Raw genomic sequence first — 20,334 nt, forward strand, 5'->3', positions numbered from 1 at the left:
AATAATACTGTAAATTAATTATGCAAACACTTTTTGATGATAACCATTGTAAAAGGAAATTTTGTAATCGAACAATTAATGAAATGAATATGTCACGAGAATGTAGGTCAATAATAACATTTAGGTTAAGAAAAGTTTGACTGTTGGTTACACTGCAAATTGAGATACGTAATTGTCAAATTACAATTTCCTAATTGGAAATACATATAAATTGTGCAATGAAAAATGATTACTTATCATTTTGTCATTGAAAAAAAATCATTTTTTCTAATGAATTTTATATGACAGTTTATATATTTATTTAATGTTTCCTTTTTTTTTGTAATAAGAAATTTTCATAAACTCTAAATGCAATAATTCTTATCGTCTTTTTAATATTGACTTGATTTTCTTATCTGACGTAAAGATTTGCGTAAAGATGAAAAAATAAAAGTATATAAAAAATTGTATATTTATTGAGTATTTAAATAGAAAGTACTACTATATAGGTCAATACTATATATGGTCAAATTGAATGACGTATTTTAATTCCGGGCTTTATAATTTTACGGTTGGTAATCCTGATACTTCCCATGTATAATCTCCGCTTATTACATATATAGGAGGGTGGACTGACTGAGTTGTTTGTGAGTCCAGCATTTGAGGGGGGCTGTTATAGAATGAGTGAAAAAATTGACAAGAAAGCACACATATTACTGTGCATCTTGGCAATTGCTTAATCTTTATAACAAATGTCCTTGTTTGAAATCATGTCAAGATAGCTGTAAGAAATGAAGCAAATGTATGGGGTAAATCTTCTTTGAAAGTTGTTGTTGCCGGTTCGACCGAGCGAAAAAGGCTACGTAAAATTCAAAGGTTTAACTTAATGTTTATTAATGAAAAATGAAAATATTAATTCGATTGGATTTTTGTTTAGTCTGTTTTCCATATATATTTGGCTAATGCGTATAACGTACTAATTGTCAATTGATTTTGGTATCAGGTTTTGCGACGCCATTTTGAAAAGCTAATTAATACGCCATTGATACGCTATTGGTGCGTCATTATAGCCCGTAAAAAGAAAAACAAAACGAAACAAAAGTGTAACAACTGTAAGCGTAATTGCAATATGTATATACTATATAAAGCGATAGTAGTAAATGATTTATTGTGAAAAGTTTTTAGAAGGAAAACGCACAACAATATCTTGTAAATAAAATATAAATGATTATATATGTAATAGAAATGTACTGTGCCTACCACGTATAGAAGGGCTGAAAAGTTCATAGTCTAGCACGTAGAGTCTATCACGTATAGTCTAGCACGCATAGTCTAGCACGCATAGTCTAGCACGCATAGTCTAGCACGCATAGTCTAGCACACTTTGCAGGTGTGCAAATTTTGGTCATGATTTCTGAAGGAGGTTGCCTCAGGACTTTTTCTTTGCTTACAACATTTGAATGTATACTACAATAAATACTTTTCATCAAATTTGTGCACAGCCATTTTTATTCGTAGCACTGTACTGTAATAATAAGTGAAAACTATTTCACGCGTTTCGAGGTTGCAGTCAGCAAAATTAATAGGACATATGTAGGCGTATAAAATTGTATTGTATATTTTGCATGTTAAACAATAAATATTTTCCAAGCTTAAAGCTTAGAGGCTGGCAGTAAATTAATTACTTTCAATTAATAATAAAAATATTGTGTGTATGTTTTTATCCTGCCTATTTAAAGAATTTTGTAATGAGTAATACTATTACTTTGACATATATTATGTAATAGAATAGAAAATATATTGTAATAGAATGTGTGCCTAAATTAAATGTAGATAAGTTATACTTCAAATATATGAAGAAAAAACTTGAATTACGAAGTAAAAATGAAGTTGATGATCGTAAATGAAAAAAGAACATAAGGAGAAAAAGAAGTTGCAGCGTTTGCGAAATTGATAACATTTGCAATAGCAAGATTTGCATGAAAGCATAAGATAAAAATGTATGGCGATAAGTTTTTCGTCGTCGGCGTCGTCGTCGGCGTCGTCGTCGGCGTCGTCGTCGGCGTCGTCGTCTGTCTGTTTTGTTTCATTGAATTGTTGGAAAGTGGTAAAACGGATATTTGGGTGCGAAATGATTCGTAAGTCCAATCACGTGTTCCGATTCGCCGCGTTCTCGAAGATTTCTTGCACCATACGTTGATTCCTCGTACTTAGGGGGTGCTATAAAATGACAATTATGAAAATGATTATTGTATTTGATTGTTATTTAAGATAGAGGGGAGAAATGATTAATAATAGTTTGGTTTAGCTAGGAAATTTGGTCATTACGTAATTGTGGGTATAAATTCGAAGTAGGAGACGGCTGATATTTATCGGAACTTTTCGTTGGCGAGTCGTTACAAATCAGACTCTCGGGAGGAGCACTTGGTGTCTGATAGTTAAGCAATGGTACTGTTCCCACGAAAACGAGAGTATCGCTCTTTAAATTACGATGATACCTGTCGATCATAATATGAAAGAAAAAATAATCTAATAAGGAAATACATTTGTAGAGTGCACGCTTGTAAGTGAAATTGATATGACGTCATTGAAATTACGGACCATCCTTCGACGCACGCTTGAACCTTCAGACGATATTCGAGATCGATGATGGCACAGCTATTAAGATTCGACGGGGGAAGGGCTGGAACGTCCAAGTATTGTTCGTAATCTGCAGTAGCTCCGCCATCGAAAGGTCCTTTACTAATTTCCGTTACAATTATCTCTTCGATTCTCGTATCCGTGCTTGGATTAGTTGCACGGAATGTCACGATCTGAACTTGAAAATTGTGGGTTTCATTAAAATTGTATTTACTATATTTTACTCATTGTATCCTTCGATACAAAGTGCCTTGTAACATTTGACGAGGCAACTCTATTCGCTAACTGAATTCCAATGTTATCAAATGTTTTGTCGAAAAGTATTTTGAAGGACTCGCGATATCGATCGGCTTGACTCGTATTTTCCTTTGGAAATATGTAATCATTTTGTTGGTCGTTGAGTAACCAATGATTTATGTATTTTAACTTGCATGCATTAATAACTTACTTCCTTTTGCCAGATCTAAAGAAATTGTAAGGGAACATCTTGCTTATCGTTTGTTAGCTCGGTTATGTATTTTTCCAAATGAATAAAACAGGAGGAAAATATGAATTACAATCCGATGCATGTATTAGCCAAGAGAAGATCATTTGTAACCATACCTTGCAAAGAATCAGAGCAATACGATTAACAGTAACGGTAGATAAATTTTCGACATTGACTTTGATCGGCATCGATTGACCAGGAACGTATCCTCTGACCGGTAACGAATAACTTACGTTCAAAGGTGCACTGGCACAGCAAAGACAAGAGAAAGATTTACTCATATCTTCCGTAATTCGTTCCTAACGCAAGAGAGGACATTCGGTTAATTTGATTGTTTAGAGGAAAGGAAGGATTTTGCTTACCGAACTTCTGGATTCCGTATTCAAATCGAAAGGCGAAACGACCGTGAATGCCGCTTTAACGTCCTGATCGAATTTCCATGGGCGATCCAGGGTAGCCTTGACCGTATATCGAACATGACCAAAGTCAGATTCGAAGCTGCTCGGTAAATGTTCAGGTAAGCTACAGGTAAACGGAAATTTGTGTTCGCCCGCTTGTATTTCGATTTCATTTCCTTAAAAGGACATAAATACAATATTGCGTCATGGGAAAAAACAAAATCAAATCTAATTAGATAATTACCGGAAGCAGATCCAACAAGATAATATTTCGTCTGGAAATATTCCTCGTGTGCACTGAAAGTTGCATTCTCATCGCGATAGTTTCCTGTATTATCCAACGTTTCTTTATCCGTAGTCCAATAGGTATTTGCCTCTCCTTTTACCTTCACGCAAATGCCTACAAATAAAACGATGAAGTCATTCGAATGAGTCGATAAGAAACTTTACGAGAAGAAATTTCTATAATTTACAAATCTCTACAGAAAATCCCTCTAGAAAAATATAAGAAGAATTTGCGCGGGAAAATGAAGTGTGAAAGATCTTGGATGTTGGTAAATTATGGATCTATGTGTACGGTAAATTTAGGATCTATAATTAGAGCTAGCGATTCCTCAAAATGAGAAAGGCCTTTAACGTTATAGAAACGGATCTCGAGGAGTAGCGGTAGTTGTCGAACGCGAACAAACCAAAAAATAACAAATAGTCGCGTCGGACTTACCGCGAATTTTTTTAACTCCGTCAATAACCAGTACGATATTTCCCGACACCGTTTGTCTGGGATAGTAAATTTTCCATGGATTGTTGTCAAAAGTAATGTCGAATTTCTTCAGACCCATTTTGTGTCAAATGAGGTAGGATAAAAAGAAAGAGAATTGTTCTTATCCCAAGCGCAGCATTCCAACGTACTTGAATGTCTTGTACAAAATGAACTTGTACAAATATAACTAGTGAGTCAGGCAGCTGTAGACGCGCGACCCTAATTTCTATGCGCGTCGACGAGACTCCTGTGTCGCCGCGTCGTGCCGCATATGTTCAACCTACAAACTATTTGACCTTCTTCGATGACATCGACGCGCGGAGATTTCATTATTTCCAAAAGCTTGTGACAGAAACAACTATCATCCCATTTTCAGGACCCGAAAATAAGTTAAATAAGAAATTCTACAAAGAGATAAGAAGAAAAGCATTCGTGAGTGTGCGCGCGCCTGACATTTACGCAAGGCTTTTTCTCGTCTTTTTAAACGCGCAAGCTCCGTAATATCGTCTTTATTGATCCGTGCGCGAGAGAGAAAGCTACAGCACGCCGTAAATATTCCTCCTAGCGAGGTACACCTAAGTATTATTTGTCGTGGCGAGGATACGCGCGTTAAAAGGCGAAGAAAAAGGACGTGAGCGTGGCTCAAGATGGCCCAGGGAGACACGGAGGATGGACCCCTGATTCGGCCCGTCAATGCCGGTAAGTTATTAAATGATAATATCGAAATTAACCCAGTAGCGAATAACCCCTGGGCTTTCTTTCCTTTTCCGATCCGGTCCGAGATGAACGTTTTCCTCCTGTTAGGGATGTTATTTAACAGATAACATTAGTCCTTTATTTAACGCAACATTTACTCGCGTATTTGAATCGAGAATCGGTCAAATTGATTGGCGAAATTTTGAAGGATTTGTTGTTACCTATCATAAATAGATATACATATATATATATATATGTGATGGACGCGAATTTCAGTATCGACGAGAACGTTGATCGCCCTATGCACCGGCGGCGCCTTCCTGGTTTGCGCCGTCGCGATGACCTGGTGGCTCTGTCGACGACGACGCGAACACACCAAGTTGAACGCGGACAGATCCTTGGCTTTCAGACCACCCCATAGAAAGCCGACCGCAGTAAAGAGTCCTGGCAGTACGAGTCATTATTTGAAAAAGAGTCCGAGTCCTACCGGTCCTGCTAAAAATCCACCCGGGTCTACTGGTGGACAGCAGCAACAGACCTCTTCCAGTCCTGCCGGCGGATCGACCAATACCATCTCGGACTTGGCCACGCCGCAAACAATCGTTAAGAACAATAATCCTAATTACGATGTATCGCGTTGCGAGAAAGGTTAGAGATAAATATCATCCCACTTAAAGATCGAGCTATAAATAATAAAGGTTTTCGTTCGTTAACAGCTGGTACACCGGTTGAAACATTCAGCACCGAGGTTACGCTCACCATCGAGGACGAATGCGACAAAGCCGAATTGGAGAATAACGAGAAAGTGAAATGCGAGTCAAATTTGTGCATGTCAGATAAGAAGAACGGTCTTGGTATATTGGTATTTAAATTGAGATACAAGAGCGAACAAAATGCATTGGCAGTTACGGTCGTTAAATGTAAGAAATTACCAGCTAGGGATCAAGGAAACGCTAGCAGCGATCCTTACGTTAAATTGCAGCTATTGCCGGGCAAACGACATCACGTGAAAACAAGAGTCCTTCGTAATACGAGAAATCCCGTTTACAACGAGGATTTCACGTTCTTCGGGATCACGAAAAGTCAACTCGAGGTACCGATTCGCAACCCCGCGCGCACACACACACACACACACACACACACAGAGTTGAAAGATTTAGAAAAGATTTAGACTTAATAAAATAATTCAATGACAAATAATAAAGCTAAAAGTATGAAGAAAATATAGTTGGGGCTTGTGGGGTTGGGGCTCTGGGATTATAATATTGTTCCATAAAACGTGACACTGTTACTTACAGGAAATCAGTCTACATTTCGTCGTTCTAAGTTTCGACAGATACTCGCGCGACGAAATTATCGGCGAACTAACGTGCGCACTTTCCTCGATACCAGGATTAAAAGATTCCGATAATCAAGAAATATCCCTGCGCCGAAACATCTGTCCGAGGAGTTTGAAGGTCGGTGGCACCCTATGATCAAAGTTTACACCTCAGGTTATCAACTTTTTTAAATTCTTCTCTAAATATGCTTACCTACATCTAAGCAAACTTAATCGAATATACGTAGTGCTATATTTATTTTAGATACAATCCCAAGGGAGAGGGGAACTGTTGGTATCGTTCTGCTGGCAGTCGCAAACGAATCAATTATCGGTGATCATCTTGAAAGCACGAGATCTCCCTAAAATGGATGTGACGGGTCTTGTCGATCCTTACGTTAAAATTTATCTATTTTATGAATCGAAGCGTATCTCGAAAAGGAAGACCCACGTGAAAAAGCGTACGTTAAGTCCTGTATTCAACGAGCCCTTCGTATTCGATATACCCAAAAATAGCCACAGTTTAAGCAACGTCAGTCTCGAAATTATTCTTTACGCTTGGGATAAATTTACCAAAAGCGAGGTAAGACCATTTATTTATTTATCCTACGGAAAGTTTATCCAAACTTTCCACCATTTTCTTCCAGGTTATTGGCAGATTAAAATTCGGTGGTTCCAAAGGCCAAGGATCCGCGTTGAATCATTGGAACAACATTTGCAGATCTCCGCAGCGGCAGTTTGCGGAATGGCACAAATTAAGGGAATAATCTCTTCCTCGTCCTATCCCGCCCCCGCCCCCCACTCTCAGCCCATTCCCTATCTATCCTTTTACAATTCTTTCTTCGATTTCTTCGAAGGACAAACATTTCGATAACAACGGGAATAACCGCATAAGAAATTCCTTCGAAGAAATGAAATGTATGCCGATATGCCGATATGCTTAAAACCATGCTGCTCTGCACGATTATTTCAACCGAGTTTAAATATCTATCTTTTTTACATCACATTATTCTTTTTCCACAATACTTCAATCGGTCAAAGGATCCAAATAAACACGTTGACCGCCACCGACAATTATGCATTATCTGGATTATTGAACGAATTTAAAACATCATTCCTAATTAGAGATTACTTTCAAATGAAAAATACATTTTATTTACCACATTTATGATTCCGCGTGGCGTTCGACGTGTTTTAAATGAGGATTAAATCAAATGGAAACGAAAATAAAAGGAAAATCGTTAAATTCGTTCTTTCCTAGCAGCTGCACAATTGTAAACTTTAGAAGATTCATAAAAAACATATCGCTCTCATTTTTGTCTCTCGACCGTTATCGTTCCTCTGCAAAATATGTTAGAACGAATATATAATATATTATTTATAATTAATCGAATGAGATTTAAACGAAGCATGATAAGAATATATATAATAAGGTAAGAAACACGAGAGATCCAGTTATGTTTCTGTATCAGAGGCGGAACTGCAAATGTTCGCGACCCGCAAAAGTATCATTTCGCAAAACCGAGTAAAAGGATAAACAACTTATATTATATTAATATCGGTTAAAATGTCTAATTTGTCTGTTGCTTTTTAAAAGAATGGGGACAATTCTAGAAATTCAATAAACGAGAGAAGGAACTACCTCTGTTTCTTTTTGTCTGGGTCCTGCGGCATTGCGGTTCCGCCCCTGTTCTGTATATGCGTAGACAAAAAAAAAAAAAGAAAAGAAAAAAAAAAACAAGAAGAAGCGCATGTTATTTTTATAGAATATAACTATAACGTAGTCATTTTTTGCCTCCGAATTTTCATTATAATTCGTGCTAAAAGTGCAAACGTTGTAGCTAGTTTTTCTATGTAAAACGAATCGAATTAACGAAAGTTGTCCAAATCTTGGATAAACGAAAGGACTTTTCTGCTCCGAATGGGGAGGAGCATCGTTTATATTTTATTTCAAGATGATGAAATAGTCGTTTGATTTATTATTTGGAAATAAATACGAGTCCATTGAATTACAAGTAAGTTGATCATTTCGAAATAAAAGTAACAGGAGTAATAGGAGGAGATAAAGAAAGAAAGACATTTTTCAAAAGAAAACTACGAGAAGGGATGAAAAGATAAATGTGAAGGGACTCGTAAGGAAATTTAGTATCGAGTAATTTAGATCGCGAGTATCGATCTATACCATTTGTCTTATATTCAATGAAACGAGAACGTAGAGAGGAAATGTTGGGAAAGAAGATCCTTTTTTAAAACGCACCGCTTTTTGCAAGAAATACAAAAAATAAATGAAAATTGCAAAATTCATGTATTCACCGGCGATGCTTTTATCAAAGAAAGATGATGATGATGATGATGATTATAGCGAAAGAATTGTGAAACCGATTCGCGATGGGTGTCGCGTTGAAAAACGTGTAAAACCTTAACGCGAGTTAATCGTGTCACGCTATCACTATTCGCAACGTAAAAGTCAATAATTGACACAACGCATGAGACAACTATTTATTTTCTTATTTCACCTTATCCCACCACGTACGTATGGTCCTTCTCTCGCGAGAATTCGCAATAATATTTTCGATCGGTCGACGGACGGATATGGCCATTTCGATTGGCAAAAAATTGAAAAAACCAACAACAACAAAAGAAATAAAATAAAGGCATATTATTATACGACCGAGAATGTCAGGATATTTATTTCATTGCTATACTAATATATGAATATAATGATAAAAGAAAAAGGACTATATATAACAAGTAGTTGGTAGGATAGTTAAGACGCCTCTGACATTCATCCGCGTCGTTCTTCTTAAACTTCAAATATTCATAAATCTTGCGGACCAAAATTATTTCCCAAATAAAGAGTATCTCCAATTTTTTCCTGCCAAACTTTTTCCACTGGAAAAAATCTGAGACATTCTGTATATTTATTTTCGTTTTTCATACTATTTCACATTTTAAATCGGTTTGCACAATCGCACGAAATATTATTTTAACGCGACCTATATATTTAACCAGTTAACTGTGGCGGCCTCTTTCAAAAGTATGTACTTCAATTTTTGTGTTGAAACGATTATCTAGATAATAGAAGACTAATTAAAATAGCAAAATTCATTTTTTCACCAAACACTTACTGTGGGTAAGTGACAACGTCGTTTCTACTAAAATTCATTGAAATTACAATATGCTGATTTCCTAATGTTTCAATTTTTTCCCATACGCGCGTATAGTTATTACCTAATTATAATTCAGTACTTTATTCATTTTACATTGGCTTGCACATATAATATTTATAAGAATTTATGTTTTAGTTTGGTCTGCACAAATTTTGATTGAACGTCAATCAAAATTTCATCTATAAAATGTAATTAAAACCATATGCCAAGCGCATGTTAGCTATATTAACAATAAAGAATGTGCAGTTAAATAAAACTGAATGAAATGAATTCCTGCAAATCATGAAATTCTATGAAAACGATAAACTTGCGAAAAATATTGTGTTCGCAATTGCATATATTTTCACTGATTATATATTACGATTAATTCGTAACATAAAATCATCTTTGAACAAAATTATTCTCATTGTTTCTTGAAGAACAACGGATCTATTGTAACATATTGGACACGTTTTCGAGGAATTGTTAAAACAAAAAAACATCGTTTAATTAATCGATTACGTCAAATGTTTCATGCAATAAAAATATTCAAATATCAATTTTCAAATATCGCTTTAATATAAGATTGTATCGCAAGATGTCCTATAATTGCTGATAGATAATTTTAAATGAGTCGACAAAGAAACGATTTATCTTCTCCTCGAAGAACAATATATATATGCGAGAAGACACGACGCGTAACAATATGCTGTCCGTGCAAAAATTTCAAGGCTGTGTTGTCAATAAAAATTACATTCAAAAATAATCCTTTTATCATTTTCTTCTCTGGGAGAGTCCAGGAGAGTCAGAAGAAGAAAGAAATAACAATACACAACATTCTATGTATATGGAAATATATGGCGTGCGTGGTGCATATGTTTTTTGGGCCAAACGTATTCAATTATTCAATAATTTTATTTCTAACGATATAACGGTAAATTTAATACTATACAAAGTTTTTCATTACCAAGGATCGTATAAAAATTGATTTACTTTATAGATTACTCTTCATTTATATTACATTTTCTTCTTATATTTAACATTTATTTTTTTTTTATCATAATATATCTTCTAAATGCGTGTCTTGCCTTCCGAAATGATTTACAGGAAATATTGTTCTATAATCTTTGGTATGTTTTACCTTGCCAAAAGAAGTTTTACTTCAAAATGATAAATGATAAACTTTATTAATTTGGTTTAATTTTTGTTTAGTCAAATTAATCGATTTGACAAATAAACGGCTCGCTTGTCAATCATTATTAAACAATATTATAACACACAACAATATATTTTACTTATTATCATTTTTAATAAGTGATAGATTAATATAAAATATTATCAAAAAAATAAATTTTGTGTGTAAATTTTATATAAATAGCTTTAGAACAAAATATTCTTCGATCGATAATAGGTCATCATAAAAATCCGCGCGCGATCGTAGATTAACAAAATTTCATCAAGGGAATGTAAAAAAGATATTACAACGAGTTCAACAAATTTGTTCAAAAATTACACATTAAGCTATTGTACAAAAGCTTTTAACGATTCTAACTATGATATAAAATGTATATTAATGTATAAATATATATTTAACATACATATTATTAAATTAGGTCTTTCTGGGATCATTTAATTAGAGAATAAACTTAAATGCTCTATAGAATAGCAATATTTTATCCTAATCTTAATCTTTTTCTTCTTCTTCTTCTTCTTCTTCTTCTTCTTCTTCTTCTTCTTCTTCTTCTTTTATCTTTTTATTTTTTATCGGATATTTTGTCGTGTATAAGGCATTTGAATTTAATATAAATATTTATAATACTCCTTAGTACTATAATTATAAAATAAATATGGCGAATATAAAATATGTTCTCAATTAATAAATGCCATTGTATACGATAAACTAATATCGAATGTATTATAAAATATAATTGATATCCTAATCAAAAATATTGAGTATAAATTTATATATATATACTATTATAGCTAAAAAATGGACTGCATTTAAACAATAAGAAAAATGTACATCAACAATGGTAGAGCCAAGTTATCAATTTGATCGGTTTTAGATTCGATAAAAGAAATTGCAATAACAGATGATATACTTCTTAATAACCATTGGTCGTCGATATATCCTAATTAAAAAATTGAATATAATTATAATTAATTCAGAGACTTAGAATAGAAAAAGGTAAGAATGTATATGTTACTGTCAAAGCCGGAAATCAAGCATTATTAGTAAATCCTCGGCATTACTATGAATGTGAAGAGCCTTCAGACGAAGTCGGAAATTGCCGGGGGAGGTTTGGAACCTAAGCCGGTAATGTGAGCAATGCCTGGCCATCAGATGCTGATCCGCAAACTTTTCTTTGCCATTTTATGAACCTTTGCAGATTGATTTATACCGCGAAAAGGTAGTCTACGTGTAGCCAAAAGTGTGCACTTTAGTTTAATATAAAAATCATTAAAATCTATTTGCTAAAAGTATTAAAAATATTTACCGAAACTTTTCAAAGAAATTGCAATGATGTAGAATTTGCAGCCTGCCTGATTCCCGGCTTTTACGATAACATATATATATATATATATATATAAAAAAGAAAATACATACGCATGAAAATAAGGACAAAAATCGTTGCAAGCTGACTAGCAATACAGCAAAGCATTCCTTCCACAGATTTTTCCAAACCTGGCCATTTATGTTTTCCCCATTTACTACCAAAATAACTAGCAGCTGTATCACCTATGCCTACAGTCAATAACCCACTAAGAAGGACAAATAGCGAAGCATTATTAGCTGGCATCCACAATGGAAATGAAAGACCAAAGAGTAAATACAATGGCGTCAGCGATAATAAATGATCTTTCTCGTCCACGAATATATTAAACCCTTGTTGTAGCATATTTCCTAAAGGTGATACTTTCAATATCCTTGTTAACTAAAATTTGATTAAGGGTTTTTTTTTGTTTATTTATCTTCGATAAATATAAAAGTATCAAACATCGTTACCTCCAACACTATAAATATTCCTGTTATAACACCGCTTCCAAGATACAATAACGTAGGATCATACAAAAGTCCAGGAACATAAACGAAAACAGCTACAATGTGAAAATATTTTCTGCTAGATGTTGTAGCTGGAACACCAGATAGCATTTGAAATATTATAATCAATACAGAATATAACAAACAGATTGTCCAATATATTATCAACGAGATCTGAAAATATAACACATTGATGTTTAATATTAAATGTTCAAATTATTAATATATAAATATAAGTAAAACTTACTCTGTGCGTTTTGTTAAGGATATAAACTAATATCCATGATAAAGGATTCTGATCGAGGAGTACGTATAATAATGGTACAACGAGTAAGAAAAAGATACCAAGTACCATCGTATAAAAGTATCGAGGTAAACGTAGTATAAAAAAGTTTTTGCATAATATACAAATCGATAAGACATATAATATACCAATCTGCAACATTAGGAAATAACAAAGATACGATTACTTTCGTTCTTGTATAATAAAGCAATTAACGATGAATGATTAAAATACCTGTAATATAACAGTTACAATATCATCGTTATGGATTGGTGGTAAATGATATCTTAATGGTATATTGGTAGCAACTGACAATAGGAATAAAATAAATCCATGCGTAACGACCATTGCTTCACCGATTGTAAAACAACCAGGACAATTAGACATTAATTGTAAGACTCCCCAGGTGCCCAAGCTTCCAACGTTTAATCCCCATATTACACTCGTCAGCAATCCTGCACTTATGTAATAATTTAAAAATATGATAAATATAGTCAATGATTAAGAAGAATTATCTTCTCTTATGAACGATGAATATTAAAATTACATATAAATTATCATACCTTTGTTTGCCATAAAAAGATATAACATAGATGTTACAATCGCTGGTAGGAAATAAATAACATGAAAATCTTTAATTGCACTCTTTCCTATACAAAGCCGTATGTAGAGAGATAAACTACTAACAAGTAATCCAAAACCTGTTAATCCTGTTACCAAACATATTTCTGAATAACTATTACTATCATTTAATAACGTTAATGCTGCGCTCAATCCTATTAAACTTCCAAGCCATAATCCACAGCTTGCTTTGGATCTAAAATATATATATATATATAATCAAAAATAAAATAATCAAATTAAAATAACAACCATAAGATATACAATATTATTAACAAGTGGAAAAATAATAGTCAAATTTGTACATATATTTTTCTATAACAAATAATTCCAATTTATATTTGAATAGAGGTTGCATTAAAAATATAAATAAACAATCGTTATTGTTTATACATACCGATGCACTATGCCATTTATTTTCAAATTTTGTAATATTTTCTCTTCGATATTCCGATATGTATTAAATAACATTTTGATTTTTCTCAAATTAATCAAACGTAACCTTCAAATCATAAATGAACACAAATTCTCGCGCACTTTCACTTTTCATATGGAAAAACTAAATGATCAGTCGAAAGGTCAAATCTTTTTGTTACGATATGTTAGCCGTACCTACGTCATCTACGAGTATATACTGTTTAAAAGGCTCATGTGTACACTTATCAAGTTTCTTCTAATGACATTCATATGAGAGAAAAACAGAGACAAGATTATATTTTTCTGTTGTCGCACCTGTTACGAATGGCGTGTCCGGCATTAGAAGTAAACACATGTCCCCTATGATGAAATTTTTCTATTTAATAATATTAAATATTTAACTATGAGTTAGGAATGGTAATAAAAAATAAAACGAGTTTAAATAAAATTAAGCTATTAAATATATGCCAAAAAAAAGAAACATTTTTAATATGCCAAGTGATTTATTAATCTACTTGGGATATCAAATAATTTTACATGCATTCATTAATATTTTTTGCTACATTCAACATAGATTAGATTAATCGTTTATTTACGTAGACCCACAAACATATATTACTTTATACGCATACATACTCAAGTATCTACACTATAATAAAATCAGTATTTATAAAAATGAACGAAAATCATTAATATATAGACCATTCTACAATTTTTCGTTTTCCTTTTCTTTCTTTTTTTAAATATATAGATCTCTCTTATAATATGTTGTATTTTTAGTGGAGAAAAATCATGCTGCAACTTTGTTAATATTTTCTTTTTTTTCTTTTAACTGTCACCAACGTTAGATAAAAAATATTTTATTTAAATGTATCCCATGAATCTAACCAACTACTTTAATAACTAAATATATGATCAAACTGTTAAATTTGCTTTTGCAAACGCAATAAGACCATTTGTCGATGAATCATGAGTGGTAATTTTATCAGCGTTACGAAGCTCAGGTTCGATAGCTTTAGCCAACTGTTTTCCTAATTCAACGCTATAAAAAGCAATATGAAATATTAACAATAAAAACTTTTCTATATTAAATATTTAAATAAATGTTTAGTTTGAAATCTTCAATACTTATTTAGTACTCACCCCCACTGATCGTATGAATTAATATCCCAAATCATACCTTGTACAAATATTTTATGTTCGTACATTGCTAAAAAATATTCAAACAAATTGTAATCATAAAAATGTCTATGCACTGTTAATGGGAAATCTTGAAAATTAATACTAACCGATTAAGGCACCAAGAACAAAAGGAGTAACTTTTTTAACCATAATGCTATTGGTTGGTCTGTTACCCTCGAATATTTTATGAGGTAACAATGAATTAACTTGTTCGGAGTTCAAGCCAGATTTCTCTAATTCACTTTTAGCTTCGTCTTGATTTTTGCCTTTCATTAAAGCTTCCGTTTGTGCAAAGAAGTTTGCTAATAAAATTTGATGATGTAATGTACCTTGAACCTATAATAAATACAGCAATGTATTATAATATATTCGCATTGCAAGCAAGATTTCGTCAAGATTGCATCAGATCTTTTGCTCACGGATGAACCATACTTTCATTTTTATTTAAGAACAGTTAATAGATATATTTATGAAATAAATTCTATGAAATATTGAAAAGCTTTCGAACCTTATTATGAGATTGTACAGGAATTATAAAATCCGCAGGTACGAGTCTTGTACCCTGATGAAGAAGTTGATAAAATGCATGCTGACCATTTGTTCCCGGTTCTCCCCATACAATTGGACCTTTAAAGATAAGATATTATACATTAGTTAAGGTGTTCGACCAATAAAATAAATATTTAATATCATATATATATATATATAATTACCAGTAGAATAATTAACTTTCTTGCCAGATCGAGTAACAAATTTTCCGTTACTTTCCATGTCGCCTTGTTGAAAATATGCAGCAAATCTGTGCAAGTACTGATCATATGGCAACAATGCATGTGTCTCTGCGTTATAAAAATTGTGATACCATACGCCGAGAAGTGCAAGAATAACAGGTACCTGTGTATTGTTAAACATATCGATAAATAATATTCGAACATATTAACAAAATTCATTAATAATTTTTCGTACATTTTTCTCTAATGGAGCTGTAGAAAAATGCTGATCCATAAAATGCGCTCCGCTAAGAAGTTTCTCAAAATTTTCAAAACCGATAGACAGGCAGATAGATAAACCAATAGCTGACCACAATGAATATCTTCCACCAACCCAGTCCCAAAATCCAAACATATTCTTTTCATCGATACCAAATTCCTTAACTTTTTGTGTATTAGTGGAAAGGGCAACAAAATGAGAGGCAACGGCTGCTTCCTAAACAGTAAATAAAGTCAAGTAATAAACAAATTAAATAAAAGTAAATTACTCTTTTTTATAATGCTAAGTAACTTTTATCTCGAATATTTTTCTATATCAAACCCAACAAAATTTAATTATAAAAATATTTTAATATACTCTGTACAATTTACTTACATTTTTTAATGATTCTAATAACCACAATTTAGCTGAAGTTGCATTAGTGATTGTTTCTTGAGTAGTGAACGTTTTAGATGCTATTATGAACAGAGTAGTTTCTGGATTTAATTTTTTGAGAGTTTCTGCGATATGAGTACCATCGATGTTACTAACAAAATGTATTCGTGGTCCAATATGATAGGGTTTTAAAGCCTCTGTTACCATCAGAGGACCCTATTTGAAAAAATTTATTACTTTAACATACTTGTACGTTAATATAAAGATTGCTTATATTTAATAAATTATTTTATATTACCAAATCAGAGCCACCAATTCCAATATTGACAACATCTTCGATAGGTTTGCCTGTAAAGCCTTTCCATTTTTTACATATTATCTAGAATAAAAAGAAAAAGATATTTTTTATTAGGTCTTAGGACGATATCTTATCATATCGAATAACAAACAAACGTGATCAAATATCTTGCCTCGTCAGTAAATTGTTTCATGTGCTCTAAAACTGCATTCACTTCCGGCATAACATCTTTACCATCGAGTAAAATGGGAGTATTACTTCTATTGCGTAAAGCTATATGTAAGACTGCTCTGTTTTCGGTAAAATTGATCTTTTCGCCTGAGAACATTGCATTCCGTGCCTCTTCGATTTGTCTTGCACGGGCCTAAATGAAATATCAAATATATGATTATTAATATTAACATTAATAGTATTAACAATATCATCTATTTCTGAACATAAAAAATAATATTGATCATACCAAATTGAGTAATAAATCAAGTATCTCCTTTGTAATTCGGTTCTTAGAGTAGTCGAGTAAAATGGTTCCATCTTGCGGAGTAGAAATTTCTAAACTAAAAAAGATAAAGTACACAAAAATTATCAAAATATATATTTATATATTATGCATTTTATGTGAAGGTACATAATTATAATAACTTACAGCCTAATAATTTAAATTATGTCATTTTTGCAATAATAGATTATAAACTTTTAATACTGTTATCCCTTAGATAAAAAAATTAAAGGAATTTAAATGACAATTAAGTAATGACATTGCGATAACATATTAATATATTTTTTTACTTAAATATATTAAAAAATCTTAGAAGGGTCACGTCAAGGTCATATGCTAAGAATACGACTGCACGTACCTGAAATTCTGAAAACGATTAGGATCCTGTTTAAATAAATTATATATGTTAATTTGAGATCCCGTGGTGTTAAAAGTTTCTTGTAGTTTAACCCAAACAGGTTCACTTGTTAATTCTGATTTAGGTTTCATATTTGATTCAAGAAAGCCGCGCCGCCGTTTCTTTCGATCCGATTTACTCGCCCTCTCTTCAATTATCTTCCTCGTTTCTGAGGTTACTGATACTATCTTGCTCTATCACAATGTGATAGTAAATTTTTAACAAATCGAATCTAATTGTGTACTAAAACGTCACTTCAAATCGAAGAAATTCATTGGCTAGAAATATTGGATATTAGATGATGAGAACCAATGAAATATTCTAAAATCTTCACGGAAAAGCAGATGGGTAGATAGATAGAAACTTTTCAATTTTTCTTTTTTTAGTTAACAATTAGATAAAGATAAAAACATCCTAGAATAAAAAAACTAAAGAGAAAAAACATTCCTTATTGTAACCACGAAGCCTAGCTCCGTTATTGTAACATAAAACAATTGTAATATTGTTATAATGTAATATGATTGGTTCGCCAGTTTCATACGCGCCAAGTTTTAAAAAATATATTAATCGAAGATACATTTTTTACACTGTGTACTTTTTGATGAATATATAATCATTAAATTATTCAAATCGATCATTATTAAAATTATATTGAATATACTTTTCACATTATTTAACCACAAATTACATTTAATGTTATTAATTGTTTAGATAATTAAGCATCAAACTGACTATCGTCGTATGGAACTAAAATAAATTTTGAGTTTTACAAACCTTTGATTCCCTTCTTAATCTTTTGTATTCTAAGGAGAAAACTAAATGGTACACACATCTCAATCGTATATCGAAAATTCTAGACTTGTGATTTTATTGTGATTATTAATTAATCAAATTAAATAAATAGTTTTATTAATATAATATATAATCACGGTGTCTACCTGATTTTATCGAAAGAAAATTGTTTTAATTAAAACGCAGAAATGGTAATGTTGTTATATGATTGTTCGTGAAATCAACTGTGTGTGTTTATATTGTTCATATTTGTATTATTAAAAATATCATTTTTCGTTAAATCATCGCGCGCGTTTAGGTTTTATTTATTTATTTAATTTTCTTTTTGCTTTACTATACTTTGTGTATTATGATATATTTAATATATTTCTAAATATAGTTACAAACTTTTCTTTGTACTTTCAAATTGAAGTATCTAAAGTTATGATATTTATTTGAAAATAATTTCATATAATATTTAATACATTTTTATTAGAATATTTTGTTTTCACTAAGAATTAGATATTTATTTCAGTCACATACAATATTACTCGTGCAGCCAGGCAACCGACCAGAAACAAGAACATTTTCAGATTACGAAAGTGTCAACGAGTGCATGGAAGGTAATCAATTATTTAATATTTATTATTCTTATATATACATAGAATCTATTTGAAAACACAAAATATTTTTGTTATCTATGTTGATATAAAACAATTTTGTTAAAAAAAATTACTCGATTTACCATAGGTAATATTATGAAATATTTAATCGTATATAAGGTCACTTTTTTACAAGACATTGATGTCCTTAATGAAATATTGCGTGTATGTTTAGTTTAAGTTATATATTTAATAAGATCCAAAATTATTGATGATCATTATTTAAAATTTCTTATCTGTATAGGTGTATGTAAAATTTATGAGGAACATTTGAAAAAAAGAAATCCAAATACACCGACAATCACATATGATATTAGCCAGTTATTTGATTTTGTTGATCAACTGACAGACATATCATGTTTGGTATATCAAAAATCTACAAACACTTATGCCCCATATAATAAGGATTGGATTAAAGAAAAAATCTATGTCTTGTTACGTAGAGCTGCTGGTCATAGCGAGTAATGATATAACTATTATAGACGTAAATTCTCAAGTAACTCATAAGATAAATTAATTTTAAATACTATTGTATACTACTGTTTCTATCAATAAATATATAAATAACTATTATTTTCTTATTTTTAAATATTAAGATTATATTGTAAGATCCTGCATAACGTTTAAAGTATTTATATAAATATTATTATTGATGTTTTTGCGAATGCATGTATATATTATTATTGTAATATAATTACTGATTCATAGTAATCTTGAAGAATACTTCGTTCTATCACAATGCATAAACTCTTTGCTTTGTTGAATGATTAATGGGTACTTCCACTAACATAATTTATGATCAGAAGCAAAAAAAGAAATAAAATCCAATCATAGAACGATGATACATTATATATATACACGTTGAATTACAAATGGCGTACTTTATCTAGAATTTCAATAAAATATAATTAATCTTATTGATTTGTTTAATCTCAAATTATAAAAATATATGTAATGATAAAAATCATGTAGATAACCTATGCAAACATATTTGTGTGATTAATTGTAGCTAGAATAAACTTGTGCATATATTGTATATAATATACGTTATTTTGTAATATATATATATATATATAGTGATGATCAAAACTGAACACACATTCATTCCTATGCATTATTATGCATAAATAAATAAATATATATATATACACACAGTATAGTATGCATAATATAACGGGTTAAAATAAAACGAATGTGGTTACACATGCGTACTAAACTTTTATCGTAATGAAACCTTTACTATATTGCAACGAATAATAAGTTAATTTATCAAAAACACATTATTAATTTATTTGACGCTTTATTTTATTATTTTTATACAAAAGTTAATATAGAATGATAAATATATCATTTGTAAAAATAGATATATATA

General features: G+C 31.6%; 5 protein-coding genes and 1 long non-coding RNA gene across 8 annotated transcripts; 3 read left to right on the forward strand and 3 right to left on the reverse strand.

Annotated features, from left to right (window-relative positions):
• Window positions 1-376: 376 nt before the first annotated feature.
• On the forward strand, window positions 377-1,470 carry LOC106790638. The gene is made up of 2 exons (XR_001382098.1): window positions 377-855; window positions 983-1,470. It is a non-coding gene; the product is annotated as an uncharacterized LOC106790638 (long non-coding RNA).
• Window positions 1,471-4,657, reverse strand: LOC106790637 (arrestin domain-containing protein 3). 2 transcript variants are annotated; one of them, XM_014755700.1, is made up of 8 exons: window positions 4,226-4,657; window positions 3,749-3,904; window positions 3,469-3,680; window positions 3,223-3,405; window positions 2,581-2,792; window positions 2,308-2,477; window positions 2,053-2,199; window positions 1,471-2,016 (listed from the first exon to the last, which is right to left on the reverse strand). In XM_014755700.1, exons 1-7 carry the CDS (start codon window positions 4,341-4,343, stop codon window positions 2,066-2,068), a joined length of 1,185 nt encoding a protein of 394 aa, XP_014611186.1. In that variant the 5' UTR covers window positions 4,344-4,657; the 3' UTR covers window positions 1,471-2,016; window positions 2,053-2,065. The 2 variants fall into 2 exon arrangements, with proteins under 2 accessions (XP_014611186.1, XP_014611185.1); XM_014755699.1 differs by having other exon boundaries at window positions 1,471-2,199.
• Window positions 4,658-4,795: 138 nt separating this feature from the next.
• Window positions 4,796-8,016, forward strand: LOC106790635 (synaptotagmin-4). Its single transcript, XM_014755696.1, has 6 exons — window positions 4,796-4,963; window positions 5,237-5,608; window positions 5,677-6,053; window positions 6,259-6,417; window positions 6,544-6,861; window positions 6,926-8,016. The coding sequence occupies exons 1-6, from the start codon at window positions 4,912-4,914 to the stop codon at window positions 7,043-7,045; spliced, it is 1,398 nt and encodes a 465-aa protein (XP_014611182.1). The 5' UTR covers window positions 4,796-4,911; the 3' UTR covers window positions 7,046-8,016.
• Window positions 8,017-9,983: 1,967 nt separating this feature from the next.
• On the reverse strand, window positions 9,984-14,114 carry LOC106790634 (dolichol kinase). Of its 2 annotated transcripts, none has more exons than XM_014755693.1 (7): window positions 13,772-14,114; window positions 13,317-13,570; window positions 12,988-13,208; window positions 12,718-12,906; window positions 12,435-12,644; window positions 12,036-12,363; window positions 9,984-11,559 (listed from the first exon to the last, which is right to left on the reverse strand). In XM_014755693.1, the coding sequence occupies exons 1-7, from the start codon at window positions 13,843-13,845 to the stop codon at window positions 11,429-11,431; spliced, it is 1,407 nt and encodes a 468-aa protein (XP_014611179.1). In that variant the 5' UTR covers window positions 13,846-14,114; the 3' UTR covers window positions 9,984-11,428. The 2 variants fall into 2 exon arrangements, with proteins under 2 accessions (XP_014611179.1, XP_014611180.1); XM_014755694.1 differs by lacking the exon at window positions 13,772-14,114 and having other exon boundaries at window positions 13,317-13,358; window positions 13,441-13,564.
• Window positions 14,115-14,362: 248 nt separating this feature from the next.
• Window positions 14,363-17,968, reverse strand: LOC106790633 (glucose-6-phosphate isomerase). The gene is made up of 11 exons (XM_014755692.1): window positions 17,491-17,968; window positions 17,097-17,190; window positions 16,809-17,000; window positions 16,637-16,717; window positions 16,339-16,554; window positions 15,940-16,179; window positions 15,687-15,867; window positions 15,482-15,600; window positions 15,081-15,309; window positions 14,935-15,001; window positions 14,363-14,833 (listed from the first exon to the last, which is right to left on the reverse strand). Exons 1-11 carry the CDS (start codon window positions 17,619-17,621, stop codon window positions 14,707-14,709), a joined length of 1,677 nt encoding a protein of 558 aa, XP_014611178.1. The 5' UTR covers window positions 17,622-17,968; the 3' UTR covers window positions 14,363-14,706.
• A 354-nt stretch (window positions 17,969-18,322) lies between these two features.
• LOC106790631 (enhancer of rudimentary homolog) lies at window positions 18,323-19,535 on the forward strand. The gene is made up of 3 exons (XM_014755682.1): window positions 18,323-18,512; window positions 18,836-18,923; window positions 19,207-19,535. Exons 1-3 carry the CDS (start codon window positions 18,510-18,512, stop codon window positions 19,425-19,427), a joined length of 312 nt encoding a protein of 103 aa, XP_014611168.1. The 5' UTR covers window positions 18,323-18,509; the 3' UTR covers window positions 19,428-19,535.
• Window positions 19,536-20,334: the final 799 nt, after the last annotated feature.

The sequence above is a fragment of the Polistes canadensis genome, unplaced genomic scaffold (assembly GCF_001313835.1).
Source record: "Polistes canadensis isolate GaletaPanama2010 unplaced genomic scaffold, ASM131383v1 scaffold_252, whole genome shotgun sequence".
Lineage (NCBI taxonomy): Eukaryota > Metazoa > Arthropoda > Insecta > Hymenoptera > Vespidae > Polistes > Polistes canadensis.